The sequence below is a fragment of the Ambystoma mexicanum genome, chromosome 1q, assembly GCF_040938575.1.
Source record: "Ambystoma mexicanum isolate Mex_15411 chromosome 1q, UKY_AmexF1_1, whole genome shotgun sequence".
NCBI lineage: Eukaryota > Metazoa > Chordata > Amphibia > Caudata > Ambystomatidae > Ambystoma > Ambystoma mexicanum.
This window is the reverse complement of record NC_090922.1, coordinates 475131007-475146319: the sequence shown is the minus strand read 5'-3', so window position 1 is coordinate 475146319 and position 15313 is coordinate 475131007. Positions and strand designations below refer to the sequence as shown.

At 45.8% G+C, this 15313-nt stretch overlaps 1 protein-coding gene across 1 annotated transcript in view; it reads right to left on the bottom strand.

The window, feature by feature from the left end:
• LOC138529010 (serine-rich adhesin for platelets-like) overlaps positions 1-15313 on the bottom strand; it is a 39832-nt gene that overhangs the window by 14916 nt on the left and 9603 nt on the right. Inside the window, exons 3-4 of the mRNA XM_069640808.1 lie at positions 4715-4864; positions 3362-3505 (exon numbers count right to left, since the gene is read on the bottom strand). Of these exons, the coding sequence (XP_069496909.1) occupies positions 3362-3505; positions 4715-4781 (211 nt within the window). The 5' untranslated portion in view covers positions 4782-4864. The remainder of the gene's footprint in view (positions 1-3361; positions 3506-4714; positions 4865-15313) is intronic.

The window sequence follows — 15313 nt, the reverse complement described above, 5'->3', positions numbered from 1 at the left end:
ACTACACCATTCTTAGAACTGACAGAACCATCTCCACAGGAGGGGGTGTTGCCATCATAGCGAAAAATACCATCCAAATCAGATCAAGCTCTATTGAAACTATTGCAGGATATGAACGACTACTCGCCAAACTCGCCATGAATGCAAATAGTACAATCAATATTGTGGTCATCTACAGAACCCCGAGCACTAATAGCCACACTGAAACAGACATCCCGTTATTACTTGCGCCCATTTTAAAACCTAACAGTAAATGCATAATCATTGGGGACTTGAATCTTGGATTCAATGATGACCAAGACCTTAAAGCAGCCGCCCTTCACCTTGCACTCAAAGACATGAACTTCAGCCAACTCGTCAATGCTCCCACCCACATCAAGGGCAGAACCCTTGATTGGATCCTCACCCTCAACACCAAAATCACCTTAGGCCCAATTACTTCACTTAGCTGGACAGACCATTTCTGCATAGAATTCACTCTCATGAGTGATGACCCCTGCCCTTCTAAGGCCAAAATAATGGACAGCATTGAAAGCAGAAACCCCAGGAAGCTCACTATAGAGAACTTTGACCCCACCCTGAACAAAACACTAGAAACCTACTCAATCTTCAGTAACGATCTGACTGCCATTGCTGAGTATTACCACAAATTCTTCTCCATTGCTATCGATGTAGTAGCTCCTATCACAACTAAAACGTGATGTGTCAATAGAAAAACCAACACCTCGTTCAAGATGCACTTGTCTCCAAAATTGCTGTGCTCCAGTACAAAATAATCACCAAAAGACTACTACTAGCAGATAAAAACTCCACCAGCCCTAACCCCTCCCCGCCACCAGCGATAACCCCAATCCATTATTCCATTTCACACCTGTCACCCAAGAACTTGTATTTGACACTATCTCCAAACTAAAAGCCTCTTATTGCAAAGGAGATACCGTCCCTGCCAAACTAATCAAAGCATGTGCCTCCACCTTGACTCCCACCATTACCAAATGTGTCAACTCTTCCTTCAATTCCAATACAGTTCCAGCATGCATTAAAGAAGCCTGGGTTACCCCGCTTCTAAAAAAAACAAATCTAGACCCCACCATTCTGACTAATTATCGCCCCACAACCACGGTCCCTTTCCTACTCAAAATCATTGACAAACTAGCTTATAATCAAATCCAAACTCACCTGGAATCGCATCAGCTCCTCTGCATTAGACAATCAGGCTTTAGGCTGAACCATAGTACAGAAACAGCACTTTTGGACCTTAAAATCCAGATGGGTGCTGTTAGAGATACAGGGAAACTCTGTATACTCCTGCTGCTGGACTTCTCTACAGCATTTGATCTGGTGGACCATGATAAACTATCCACCACACTCGCTCGGAGCTTCAACTTTTCCAGCGAAGTCACTGCATGGGTGAAATCCTTCTTAACTGATCGCACATCCAGAATGTCGATAGGCAAAGAAGCGGCCAACCCCATCCCAGTCCCCATAGGAGTGCCCCAAGGATCATGTCTCTCCCCCACTCTGTACAATGCGTACACCAAACTCCTTTTCTCAGCATTAGACGACATGGGTGTCCTCTACACCAATTTTGCGGATGACACCCAGATCCTCATACCACTCACAGGTAATTATGACCAGGACACCGCAACCATCAACAAAATTTACGTCATCATCCAAAACTGGATGGCACTAAATAGTCTCTGTGCCAATGATGAGAAGACAGAAGTCCTCATCTTAGGATCGCCAACTAAAATAGCGGCTTTCTACCTAGATTACTCAGCTATTAATATCGATGGCACCTGTATTCCAGTGCTGAAGCAAGTGAAAACATTAGGAGTCTACCTCGACACCAGTCTTACTATGACTAAACATATCAACGTGCTAGCTTCCTCAACGGCCTACACTTCCAAACTTATTGCTCTCTGCCGACAATTTCTGACACCAGCAAACTGCCTTACCTTGGCCAGGGCCTTAGTACTATCGAAATTGGATTACTGCAATGTATTACTACTAGGAACATCCAATACCAACCTCTCCAAAATGCAACTTCTGCAAAATAAAGTCCTAAGAGCAGCCTTAGGAATAAAAAAATCAGACCACATTTCCAAGACAAGGAAGGACGCTCACTGGCTTCCCATCAAAGCAAGAATTATCTTTAAAACACTCTGCATTGCACATAAATGTCTGACCAAAAAAGGCCCAATTTACCTTAACAATACTCTTTACCCAAAAGAATACACCATATCACTAAGATCCAATGACAAACTCCTATTGGCACCCCCTCGTTAAAAAAACGACTAGAGCAGGGGGCAGCAGCTTCCCTGTTATAGCCCCTAAACACTGGAACACCCTCACCATTAACATCAAAAAAGAATCTACCTTCCCTCGCTACAAGAAGTTGCTAAAAACCTGGTTATTTAACCAATATTAGGGACATTCCGCCGTGAAAGTGTAACATGCCAGTGAAATCTGTAAACTGTAAATATTGTCTATCTTGTTGTACTAGCTCGCCACCTGTGTTGCAACTTATACTCTGCAACAATGTATGACCAATCTCTAAGCTGTCTTGTAACCCCACGCCGTGCTACCTGAGGGTCTGGGCATGTAACAAATAAAATAAATAAAATAAAAATAAAATAAACAGGTTAATGGGTATTCCTCTCAGTAAGTAATCAGATTTGTGGGATACCTTTAAACTACAGAGGCGGAATGTTGAGATCTGGCTCTGGGCCAGGAGTAGGGCCAATATCACATTCTGCGGGGAGGAGGGTTCGGGAGAGTGTGGGGTTCCGTGATCAGTCCTCAGAGAGTGAATCCACAACATAGAGTCAGACCGGGAGTAGAAACGAGGGCATCCACCAAGGTCGAAGATGCTCATCGCAGCTGGGAAATATGGCTTGTTTATTTGGGCAGCACTCACTGCGTAACTTAATGGCTTCTTGGAGCTTGAGAGCGGACCAGGGTTTACAAAATGCGCGAAGGGCGTGTACTGAACACAGCTAGTGGTGCTTTATGGGCTCAAATGGCGAAATAAAGGATGCACTGTGAAGTTAGAAGTGAGGGAAATGACCTAAGGCTAATGGAATGGAACACCCCTTCTGTATGGAGGAATGAAGCATCCCCAGAGGAGTCCAGGCCGTAGCCCCAGCATGCATCTTGTGAATGGTGTCACTCATCTGTCATCCCCGGGGAACCTGGACCCGTGATGAAAGAGAACTCTGACACTCTTATGAGTCTGCGGAGGTACCACAAAGTAAATGCAAGCCAACGGCAAGGTAAGTGAGGGTGTCCCAGGGCCCTTCTTCTTAGCCGTGGGATGTGGGGGACCCAGACCTCTCAGCCCTGACCTCCCTGCTCTTACCCATGTGGCCTGAGATGGTCAGCTCTGCGCACTGTGTCTGGTTGCCGCGGCAGGCCAGGTTGTCCATGGTAGAGCTGGTGCAGTGGTGATCATGGCAGATGTTCCCGTAGCAGTGGAGGTCATTAGGGTCGGCAGGAGCCAGCTCTGAAAGAGAGAAGCAACACAGTCCATGACACATCTGGCGCAGTGTCAAATCCAGGTGATGGTGGTGCAAGGTGGACAGCCAATGGGGAAATCAGGAGACTTCCCGATAGGCTGGTGCTACTGAAAGCATGATATGGTTGGAGAGGAGTCAGTCATCACCTCACGCCAGCCCCCCTGATCCCCAAGCATATACAACTTAACAAAATAGCCCAAGTGAGCTTTCATTTTGCTACAAGAAAAATAGTAGTTAGCAACCTAGAAGTCTAAAATGGGGCAATTCTTCCAGGCAGATGATTCTGATGGAATATCGGGGTCCGCCTCTCTAGCAGAATCTATGCTCACATTCTAATCTCTGATCCCTGAAGATAGTGGCAATTAACACGCCATAAAAATGCACCCAAATGAAGGAAGGCGGACCAATGTTAGGCAATGAGAAGGACAGAAATGTTTTTTGTATTATGTCTCTGAGCAGTACAAGCTCGAGGTGCGCTCAGAGGCCGCACAAGGGCACCCTCCCCCTCGCCCCCCTTTACATGACAGTTAGCTGGAGGCAAAGTGACCTATATTCAGGGGTGAACTGGGAACCAAAAGAGACCCTTTGAAATAATATTCAATGTGGCCTCCAAGTTACACATTTTCAGCAAGCGCAACCCTGTCCCTATGGGAGCATTTAGAAATACCACATAAAAGAGGCCAGAGTTCCCAATAGGCCAGTCCACCCCTGCCTATATTTCCAATTGGTGCGGTGCCACCCGCGCCTGACACGGTCCTTAAACACACACTACAAGAACAGCCGCAGGCTCCGTTGCTGTGTTTGCTCCTGTCACACAAATAAACACAGCTACTCAACCCCCTGCTGTTCTTGTATTATGTGTTTAAGGGCAGCGCCCAGCGAAGGACAGGGAGAGACGTTTTTTTCGGTGCGCACCCAGAAAAATCTCGCCGGGACGCTGGCAGACCTAAGGCAGGCACTGTCCCTGTGGATGGGGTGACTTAACTCGTGACACAAAGTTAGGAGCAAAGGCCCCCATTATGGCCGCGTTAGGCAATCACGTCTCGAGCTTCATGCTGCTTGAGACACCTGGGGTGGAGATGTGGCACTACAGTACAGGATCAGCGTGTGCGAAGAAGGGGAGCCACCACGGCACGGGCTGGCCTCCACAGTTCCCCTTTTATAACCGCAGGAGGGCCGTGAGCAATGCTGCTTACCGAAGTCGCTCTGGTTATTGCAGGAGTCGCTGTCGCAGTAGGTCTCCTGCAGGGACATGCTCACCATCGAACTGGGAGTGATCTGCGTCACTTTGTCCGGCTTTTGCTCGAGCGCGCATCCCTTTTTCACGTTCTGCGTGCTGAGGAAAGCTGTGGATGGGCACACGGGACAAGAAATGAGAATGCGTTTGCTCACACAGCCAGTCAAGTTAGTCTCTTTATAAAATGTTGGTGTGGCCTATTGGAAAACAGAAGTTTGCTGGCAGGCTGCACATCTGAAAGGCAGGTAGGGCCTGGACACAGCCAGTCACGTGACACAACACATGGCCGGTCAGAAGCACCAGGCTGCTGAAAAATGTACACATTTCCATATCTCAGAGGACCATCAAGCCAATTAGAGATGCACAAAATAAAGCAGCGAGACAGTGAGGAGACAGAAGTTAAAATGTAAGAATTAGTGTACACATTAATTTACTCACCTAGACCGCCCTACTCAGGACAAAGTATGTGCTGTAATGAAATACCGGCATGTATTTGATGCCACACACCTTGCTTGGTTGTGCAGATATTAGCTAATATAATTCCACGATTTCAGCCTTCACACTGTGATGTTACTGATTCACATTTGCAACATGAATAACACCCCTCAGGCTTATGGTTATTTCGGAGAGTACTGCCCATGTGCACGTACGTGCCATTGATTGATGCAAGGCAGACAGAGCATTAGTCCAGGGTCGCCTCACTCATTGGAGTCTTCAGCTTCTCCAGAGGCATAGGCCTTGCTCCACAAAGCAGGGCGGGGCCTCAACAAAAGTTGTACATCAGACTGACCCCGCCGGCTGCTCCTAGAGCCATGATCTCACCGCGGGCCTCAATGTTCATGGCACTTGTTTCTCCTAGTGGTGCAGTTTCTGGCTTTGCGTCGTCTAGCTTATCTTGACCTTCACTGCTTATGAGATCTTCCACGTCGCTCCCCGGTGGCAGGGAATGGGGGATGTGGTGCAAGAAGCCCTTTGTTGTTTAAACCAAGAGAGGATACAGATCACACTCCCACTGTCTCCCCAGGCTGTTATACTGGTGCCCGTTTTGGCAATGATCACTAGGGATCAATTGCGTCTTAAATGGTTTGTGAAATGTACCCCCTGTTTGGCAGTCCTTGATTAGAACCAGGTCTCCTACCGGAAAGTTGTAGGGTTTGGCCCCTCACTCTGTACTGATCTTCCAACTGCTTCCTTGTCTCTTCCGTGCTACCTTTACCAGCTGAGTTCAGACCAGCCTCTATCGAGGATGAGACAGTACAGTAGCACTGACATGTCCAAATACCATTGATGCTGTAGAGCGTTGTTGTATTGACTGGGAGCGCCCCGAGAATTGGTGGATTACCAGTTCAGGATCACTTCACTGCTGGACAGCGATTTACAGTATCTTTTTGATGGTTTGCATGAATCTCTGAATTTCACCATTTGCATGGGATAACGTCTGGACTCTTCGACAGTGTGGGAAGCCTGGTTGTTTTACGTAAAGTAGCAGGTAATTAATCATTTTAAGTTATTTTAGAATTCCATGATTCTATATCACTTTCTTCAGCTTGGGAGGTGCTTCTGATGCTGCTATGGAGGACACGACCTCTACATCCGGGTATCGAGAGTACTCATTCATAATCGCCATGGGATGTCTGCCTCTGGAAATTATCAGAAACTCGCGCATATCGTCTGGCAGGGTACTTTGCTGAAATCTTCTTTAAGGATGCGCAATTTCCTGTCACCACTTCCTGTCAATACCAGGGAGATATTTCTTCCTTTGTTTCGACCACTCTTTGAGGGCCAGCATGAGCAAGGAGCATTGTGTGGTGGCACAAAGCACATGTCTATTATCACGAGTTATTGGGAATTCTTGTCTAATGTTCTTTAGGACTTGTATTACAGTCTTTGCTTTTGGCATTCAGTGGGCATGGTTTGGTAGCCCATACTTCCATTATCCAGTCTGGAGTTCATGTAGGGACACTTGTAGGCATTCATCCTGTTGAAATGTCACTCAAGAGATAGAGCAATCACCGGAGCACTTTCTACGAGTCTGGATGTTCCTCGATCCTTTCAGCCTCCTTGAACTCTTTCTTGGTTGGTGCTTGGGGCTGTCTCGACAAGAGGTTCACCAGATTGTTGACTATTCTACTCTGTAGCACTTTTCCAGCAGCTCTCAAGCAAATTTCTTGATCTTTGGGGGAGATCACTATGCTGTTCCCTTCAATAGTTATACCAATGGTTTGGGATCTGTTACCACACTGAATGAATGCACGTGGAAGTGGCAATAACCCCACAGAATGGCATGGCGTCCTTCTTGGTGTACGAGAAGTGTTGGTTGGTTAAGCTGAAGGTCCGACTGGCATATGCAAGGGCCTGATCATACCTGTGGCATTTTTCTGCAGCAGGACCACACACAGCCTGCATGGGCTTCCATCAACTACTAACTCTGTGTCTTTGCTATAGCCAGAGTAGACTACCACAGTTTCTTCAGGCATGGCCTTTTGATGAGTTGGGAGGCATTTACTTGGGCCGCAGTCCATTTCCATCTGCATGACCCTTTAAGAAAAGCACTCTGAGCTTTCTGAGTTGGTCGGTTACTGTTGCCAGATTTAGTATGAATCTGCCACAGCATGTCACCATTGCCAAGAAGCTGCTCACTTCTGTCCCATTGGTGTGTGCGAATGCTGATTCAATGTCCTGGGCTTTCTTTGTGTCAGCAACTACGTCTCTGGTGGAGACAATGTGGTGAATTCATTCTTGTTTATTCTTGTAGAAACCACCATTTTTCCAATGCAGCATCATTCAAATATCCAGTGAGGGGCTCAGCATAGCTTGTGATCGCTTGTGATGTGGGTTTTTCAGTGGCAGTGAGCAGAAGTTGATCATAGTTTACATTGATGCCCCGCTCGGAGCCCTATTAGTATTTCACTTATTGTGTTTTGGAAAGATTCAGCCACCGCTGACACCCCGAAGCTGAGTCTCTTTTTTTCTTCTCAGACCTGTGTGTTTTAAGAAGGTGGTAATGTATCAGGAACCAGGGAGTAGTGATAGCTGGTGATATCCAGCCTTTAGGTCCAATATTGATAAACATGGAGCTCCAATGAGATCAGGTGTGATGTCATCCAGGGTAAATATTCTGAAGAGTTCTCGCTCGATGGCTAATTTGGGAAGCCTCATGTAGACACATATTCACACATGTTCTGGTTGTTTGACTTTTTTAGTGATTACAACTGGTGAGACCCATGGCATTGGCCTTTGTATGCACTCAATGATGTCGTCCTTTTCTTGTTTTTCCTAGTTCTTTAATGACCTTCTTACTTATGTGGAATGCAGTGCATCTTTGTCTCAGCAGCACCAATTGTACAGTTGTGTGGAGGTACAAGCAAATCTCCTTGCCTCACAAGCAAAGAACACCCTCAAAGAGTGCAGAGAATGTTTTCATAGTCTTCCAGCACACCCACGTATTTGCTGTTCGAAAAATGAATCAGCTGGAGGGTCTTTGTTGTGCTGAAGCTCAACAGAGAGCCTCCACCACTCTTTGCTGCGAACACGTTGGCACACACCACCTATGGACCATGCTGTATATCAGAAGGGTTTCTCAGCTTTGGGCATAATTTTAGGTTTTGGAACCTAGACTGAGCCACAACATTGACACGCTGATGGATTCACCTGTGTCTATCTGTGTCCTGATCTGCGTCATCCTTGTGGTATATACCTGATGATGCTGCTTTTGATGCATTCCAACACTCTTGTTGTAGGGCTCTCTTGGCTTGTGTTTTAGCGGGTTACCAGACAGTTGGTCGAAAAAAATTGGTCGACCAGACAAATGGTCGAACCAATTTGGTCGAAAACCAAATGGTCAAATTTTTATTTATTTTTATTTTCACCCCAACCCCCTTTTTTTTCTAAAAAACCCTTTTTTAAAAAACGAAAAAACCCGAAAAATAAATATATAAATAAATAAAAAAATTCGACCATTTGGTTTTCGACCAAATTGCGTCGACCAAATGTCATTCGACCAGTTTTCAGTCGACCAAATGACTGGACACCGTTTTAGCGTACCCTCTGGCAGCGGATCAGCACACGCATGCAAAGTGACTTGTCTTTCCACACGCCAAGCAAACCTAACCCATGACTGGACTTGGAACGTTGTTTGGGGTTGTGTGGGGGGGCTCTACTGAAGCATCCACATGTCCCGCGTATTTTGGAGGTTTTGTCTTTGTCTTGCTCAGCCTTTTGCTTGGCTTGCTTCTCACCAATATGGTCTATGTTAATGTCAAGCCTATATTTTATGGGGTTGCTTGCCTTGACATTGTGTGTGTGTGTGTTTGTGTGTGTGTCTGTGTGTATGCGTGTCTGCGTGTGTGTGTATCACCAGCACATGTGATTTTTTGCTTTAAGATGTTTTCCAGCATCACACACTTGATTCCCTGAGTGTGAGGCACCTGCGTTTCGTTGAGAGACGCCCTTGCATGATCTGTACCACCACCTCTTAAGTTAGTTCATTCATTTTGCTCCCTCCAGCGCAGGTACAAGGGTTCTAGTGATTTGCCTGCAGCCTGCTGCTCCCGTCACTTCACAAATCTTTCATAGCCTGAGCTTTACTTGCGGTGCTGCACCTATGTATTGAGTGCAGCAAAAAGTGATACATTATCATCTTCTGCCTGCATTGTTCGCCAACGATGAGAACACTTTATGTGCATCGTAGCCTGTCTGGTGCAGTAACATAACCATTTTGCGTCAGTTTCCTTTGAGGCCTTGAAGATGTCAGTCAGCCTCACTTCCTACAGTGTCCGTCTAGGCACATTAGTGGTAACCACAGCACGTGGCAGGGGGGCACTGACACAGCTTCTATTGGTCTGGAAAGGGTGGATTGCACATCCAACCGGCCATGTTTTTCTGTTCTTACTTGCAAAACATTCCTTTCTTGTGGGCGCTAAACCATTAAGTCACTAATGACCCATAATTAGCGGTTTGTGTGCTACATTCTGATTGGAGGGGCTGCTATTGGCTGTAGGGTGACTTGACAGCTCTTCATTGATGTGCGGCAGCATTGATTGCGGCCCTGTGTGTGTGCTGTGCTGGCGGTCACAGCACTGCAGACAGTGCAGAGAAAGTAGCCCAGCTGAGGTGGGGCGGACAAGAGGGGTCCATGATTTCAGAGGAGAGGCCTGGGTCTCCCCCAGCACCCCCTACCCCCTAGCGACACCACTGTTGGCATTCACTAACCAGTTTTTACAAACCTCATTTAGAGGACCAAGCGCAAGACCAGGAGCATACTGATGCAATGTTAATTGTTATGACTAGTGTTTTCTGGTTCTGTATGTTCTTTTGTAGCACGGTGTCATAATCTGTGCTGTGATTGATTATGGCTATGAGTGTTGTGAATGTGGGGATGTCACTAACATTCTAGGTGGAGTGTTGGTGTGGTGATGTCACTGGGACTCTGGTGGAATGTTGATGTATGTTTGGTGTGCAGGGTTCTACTGGTGCCAGTTGGACCTAAGCTGCTGGGCTAGATGGATGTCCCAGTGCCTTCTCTACTTAATAACTAAGAGAATAAACCTACATGTAAACTACTTACCTTCTGGTGTTCTTGATTGGCGAAGGAGACTTTATGTCATAATATGTGCTGGTCATGATGATACACGGTAGGTGTTTCCATCACAAAAGTTAATAAACTCAAGTGTATCATAATGAGAGCGAGGAAAGGATAAATCAGCCTTTCCGCGATTTGGTGCCGTGATCTGGCATATGAACACCGATCTCTGTAATAGGTACAAGACACACTGAACTATATTCTAAATAATTGTGCACTCAACTCATTAACATGCATTTCAAACTTAGTTACTGCATGTGAGCAATATATTAAGCAAAGAAGGGTGAACAATGTGACATCATCTACTATTTGTATTTGATTTGATTTGTAAAGTCCTTTCGCCAAGATAATGGCACAATTCATGAATCAGGCAAAAAGAGTGGTGATAAGAATCAAGTCAAACGAGTTAGGCAGAGTCGTGGAAGTCTACAGAATGTCAAGTGGGAGGTGAGAAGGGAAAAGATGGAGAGTGGAGGGAGCTGATGGTAAGGGGGACTGAGTTCCGTGCTTAGGGGCAAGGAGAGCGAAAGAACGGAAAAAGGCTTGAGCACAGGGTGGCTTCGGGACAGAGAGGAGGAAGCAGGAATCTGATAGAAGAGGAGACGGCGAAGTCTAAGAGGAAAGATACGTGGGGGCCAGACCGTGAGGGCACTTGAAGACAGTACAAGGAAAGTGGAGGAGTATCCAACGTTCAAATGATCGCTAGGAGAGGGGGCAGGGGCGTCATTTGGGGGTTGCCAGGAGTCGCATTTAGAAACCACTGTCTGATGTTTTTCACCTGAAGGTGCGATGTCCCTGTGTAAGACCAGTGGACCATTTCCAAATATTTGCTTCTAGATTCATATGCTCGTATAAGGATATCTGTACACCTGGTGAAACTCTCTAAAGAAAGGTTCTGTGGTGGTTTCTGTACCTCCCTGTGCCCTGAACCAGCACCACTCTCCCTGTCCATGCCTCCCTAGGCCGCGCCCTGCGAGTGACACACTTTGCCACCCTTCTCGCCAGCCTATTTCTCCCAATTCCCCACCACCCTCTTTCTCTCGCTCCTCGCCATGCATGGCAGCGATCTGAGGAAGACTGGAGGCTGCTATGAATCACTCTAAGACATTGTGAACAGATAGACATTATTTTAAACAATAATAGCAAGATCCTGAAAAACACACATGATCAGTGGGCAATAAGGAGAAGTGTTCCTTTTTCTTGCTTAATTGGGTAAAGTATATTGATTTATGAAAAAAAGAGGCTTTCAAGACAGATAATAAAGCGGGAACATTGGTTCTTTCAGGTCTTTGGGAACAGTAAGTGAGACTTCAAAAAAATGGCCAAAACCACCAGACGAGTAAAGATAATGTGCCGTAGTTTTGGGACCAGCAAATCAGAGAATTTTGTGTCAATTCTGCCTGGCGTGACCTACTTCTTCTGAGAGAGGCTCATCTAGACATACACATTCTTTGGACCAGCAAATCAGAGAATTTTGTGTCAAATCTGTCTGGCCTGACCTACGTCTTCCTAGAGAGAGGCTCATCTAGACTGACATATTCTTTGGACATGAGGGAGGTTATATTGTGGTTTTCTGAGGTGTAAAGCTGGTCAAAGAAGCATGAGAATAGCTCTTCCATCTATTCATTGTCATGTATGTATACTATTGACTAATACCACGCTGGTCTTATAAGTCAAAAATGTTCTGAACTCGAATTTGGTTCTTCTCAATTGTTCAAGGACATAGGGGTTACCATAGGCTACAAACTGTTCTTAACCAAATGCTTCTTCGTAAACAGATCCTTATGCTTTGCCTTTCTTGCATGGGCTCTGTAAGGTATGAGAAGCAGTCACTGCAATGACTTTTAGGAGGCCCACACCACCTTAGGAGGGACTGTGCCATTCTCATTCGTAACTCAGTATTCATGGAAGTGTTAGCGCAGAATTGGGCGTATCCCCAGAACGTTCTTCCACATCACTGGCACTGAATTAGCAAAGTCCTGACTGAAATACGGTATAAGCCATGTCATTGAAAAGGGCCAGGTGTTTTGCGGCCTGCATGATTACCCGGGCCTTCTTAAAAGCAGAGCAAATGCACAATGATTCCTCTAGGTTTCTCTGCTCGGACCAAAGGCTTCCTTTTCTCCAATCTGTGGGCTCGTTGGATGTCTAGATGGAATTTAATGTGTTAAACTAACAAATGCAACAGCAACTTGTTGAAAAATTCCACCATATCTGAGCACTTTTTCTTTGTGTATTCTGTATAGACAAATGTTATTCCTACGGCTTTTATTTTCCATATTTTCAATTTGTTTCTTTAGTGTGAGCAACTCCGCTTTCAATTCTTTGGCTTTCCTCACTTCATCTTCTCATCTTCCGACCAAGTCCTCAAGCACTGTCACTCTGGATTAAAATCCATTCAGATCACCCTTGAAGTCTGTAATGTCCAACTGGATCTGGACTATGTTTTTGCACTGAGCCATGTATGATTTGAGTGCGCTTAACTCCACCTTGAGCTCAGTGCGGGTGAGGTCGTCCTTCTTTGTGGTTTTTAAGAAGGATGAAATATTTTTGCCAGCATCTTTGGGGTTCACCCTTGTTGCTTACTGGATCTCCATGAATGGAAGACAATGGAATGGAAGACAAAGGTTCAACCTTGCATGAAGTGTGCACAGGTGATGCGCCATGGACTAGCTTGCCTTGTGCCAGCAGTAGAGCAAATCCGAGTAATAACTCTCTCTCAGCATCTGGCACAGGTGCAATGCCACTCTGGAAAATTAGTATCCAGGAGATCTTTAAAGTGGCACGTTGTGGCTGCATCACACCACAATGCTACCTCTGTCGCTGACTAGTCCCACGCCAAGTTCATAAGTCCCACCATGAGTGGTGGCATTCTGAACCAACAGTTGCAAACTTGAAGCAGATCGTTGCATAAAGACACATACACTAAAAGGTTTGAATTGGCCACTGGAACACATTTGGTGTAATGGTGTATTATGTGTTACCCCTCCAAGCACTGCTTCGGAATTCCCTGCTCAGAAAAACACAGTGACTAACAGGAAGACACCTGTGGTGTGTCCCGCTGCTCTAGTAATGACTCAGTATGGCATTATGGTCATAGTCCAGGGCCAGACTTGGTGAATTTATTTGTCAGTCCCTTAAAACAATGGCTCACTGTCGGACTGTCACAAAATGGTGCCACTCACTCGAGCTGCTCTACGCTCCCAGTGCAGTGGCATGTGCTAATAGCTACTTTGCACATCATGCATGGCTCACGGTGCCTAATGGGCAATTCATGGAGCGCGATCAGCTTTCACACCGGGAGCTGTGGCCAAACACTGGATCCCCTCATTTTCCACACCAGGAAGTATAATCAATCTGATATTTTCTCCACTGGGTGAACAGCCCAGATGGCTGTCTGTCACCATTTATTAGCACCCGGGATGGGTGACCAACCAATCAGGTTGCTCAGAACACGGGCTAAATCTACTGATCGAAGCCTGCCTTCCGAGCCACCTGCTGGCTGTTTCCCCCACCCGCCATCTTTCTACCTGATTTCTGCAGTGGCGGTGGGTGCTGCCGCAGCTGCCTCCTCCCGTTGCCCGCACTGGCCGCCATGGAAATGGAAGAGGGGCTCCTTGTGGAGCCCTGACTTTCAGCTCTGTGGCGGCCATCTTTCTAAAGTATTTTGTTTCAATGTATAGTCGATAACACCAGATCTGGCCTGCCAAATCGGTATGAATGCTTAATGGAAGTGCTCTGGTATGCTGTGCTCTGTCTTTTTAATAACTGTGGGTGATTGGTGAGAGACTTAGCAACAATAAAACCAGCTATAAACATTGAGTTCATTTTGAAGTTGTGAAGATACTCTAAGACAAAAAAGCAACAGTTGACTCACCTAGAATGGGGCACTTTTGTGACTCACACATACTGAAGGATTCCGTACATGACTACACATGTATTAATGTATCCATTTTGAAGTTTTATAGCGTGCATATTTGGCCTTTGGAGGATGCACGTGGCGTAGGCTTGTGCATCTGCTCATGTGGGCTCTTGCACTATGTTTTTATGTGTTTTACTGCAGAAATGTCATTGCAGTAATTTTATATCAAGTTGTGTGGTGTAAAATGCGGGGGGGGGAGACCTCCATCCCCCTCCCCACATCCAGTTCCCACCCTCTCCCCATCGCATAGTGGCTCACCCAAACACCCCTCAACCCCTGCATTTTGCAGCAAAATAATAGATAAAAAAGCAGAGTTAAAAACACCTGCAGTGTAATGTCTGTGGTAAAACGACTGTCTACTCCTCACCCTATGGCGACTATGCCATGGTGTTTTAGGGCATATTTTCTGGGCGTTTGGGGGTGCACTGCATATATGACAGCCAAAACCTATTGGATGAGCCAATAGTTGTTCTCCATATTGGGTCAATAGAGTTCAAAGTGCTGACATGCCAGGAACTGGATCCAAAAGCAAGCCCCTGTTTGTTCACTGGTCAAAGGGACTGTCCACCAGTGTGAATTCAAACTCGTCTTCCAAGCATTTACCACTCAAAAACACCACACTGCAGCACATTTCAACATGTTTTGATTCCTTTGTGTAACTCTGTACTTAAAAAAAAAGGAAAAGAGGAACCTGGAAGTGAAATGCATTCCGGATGTTCACCTGACAGACCGCATATTGCGCTGTCTTTTGTCTGAAGCAGAAATAGTTATGTTGCTTCGACAAAGAGGAAGCGGTGGGAACAAATGTTCCTCTAATTTGTTTAAAAAAAAAACGAGATCTTTCCACCATGTGAGAATAAATACGGGAAATGTCTATTTAAGGTCATTAGTCAATCCCCATTAAAAAGAGTAAAACTTGCAAATATTGTTTCTGATATCTACAGTGCCTTTGGACGCTCAAAACATTAGAATGAAACAAATAAATTTGAGGTTAAAGTAATTTGGGGTACACATTTTTTTAAATATGTTTAGGCAATGATGCCTTTCATGACTGG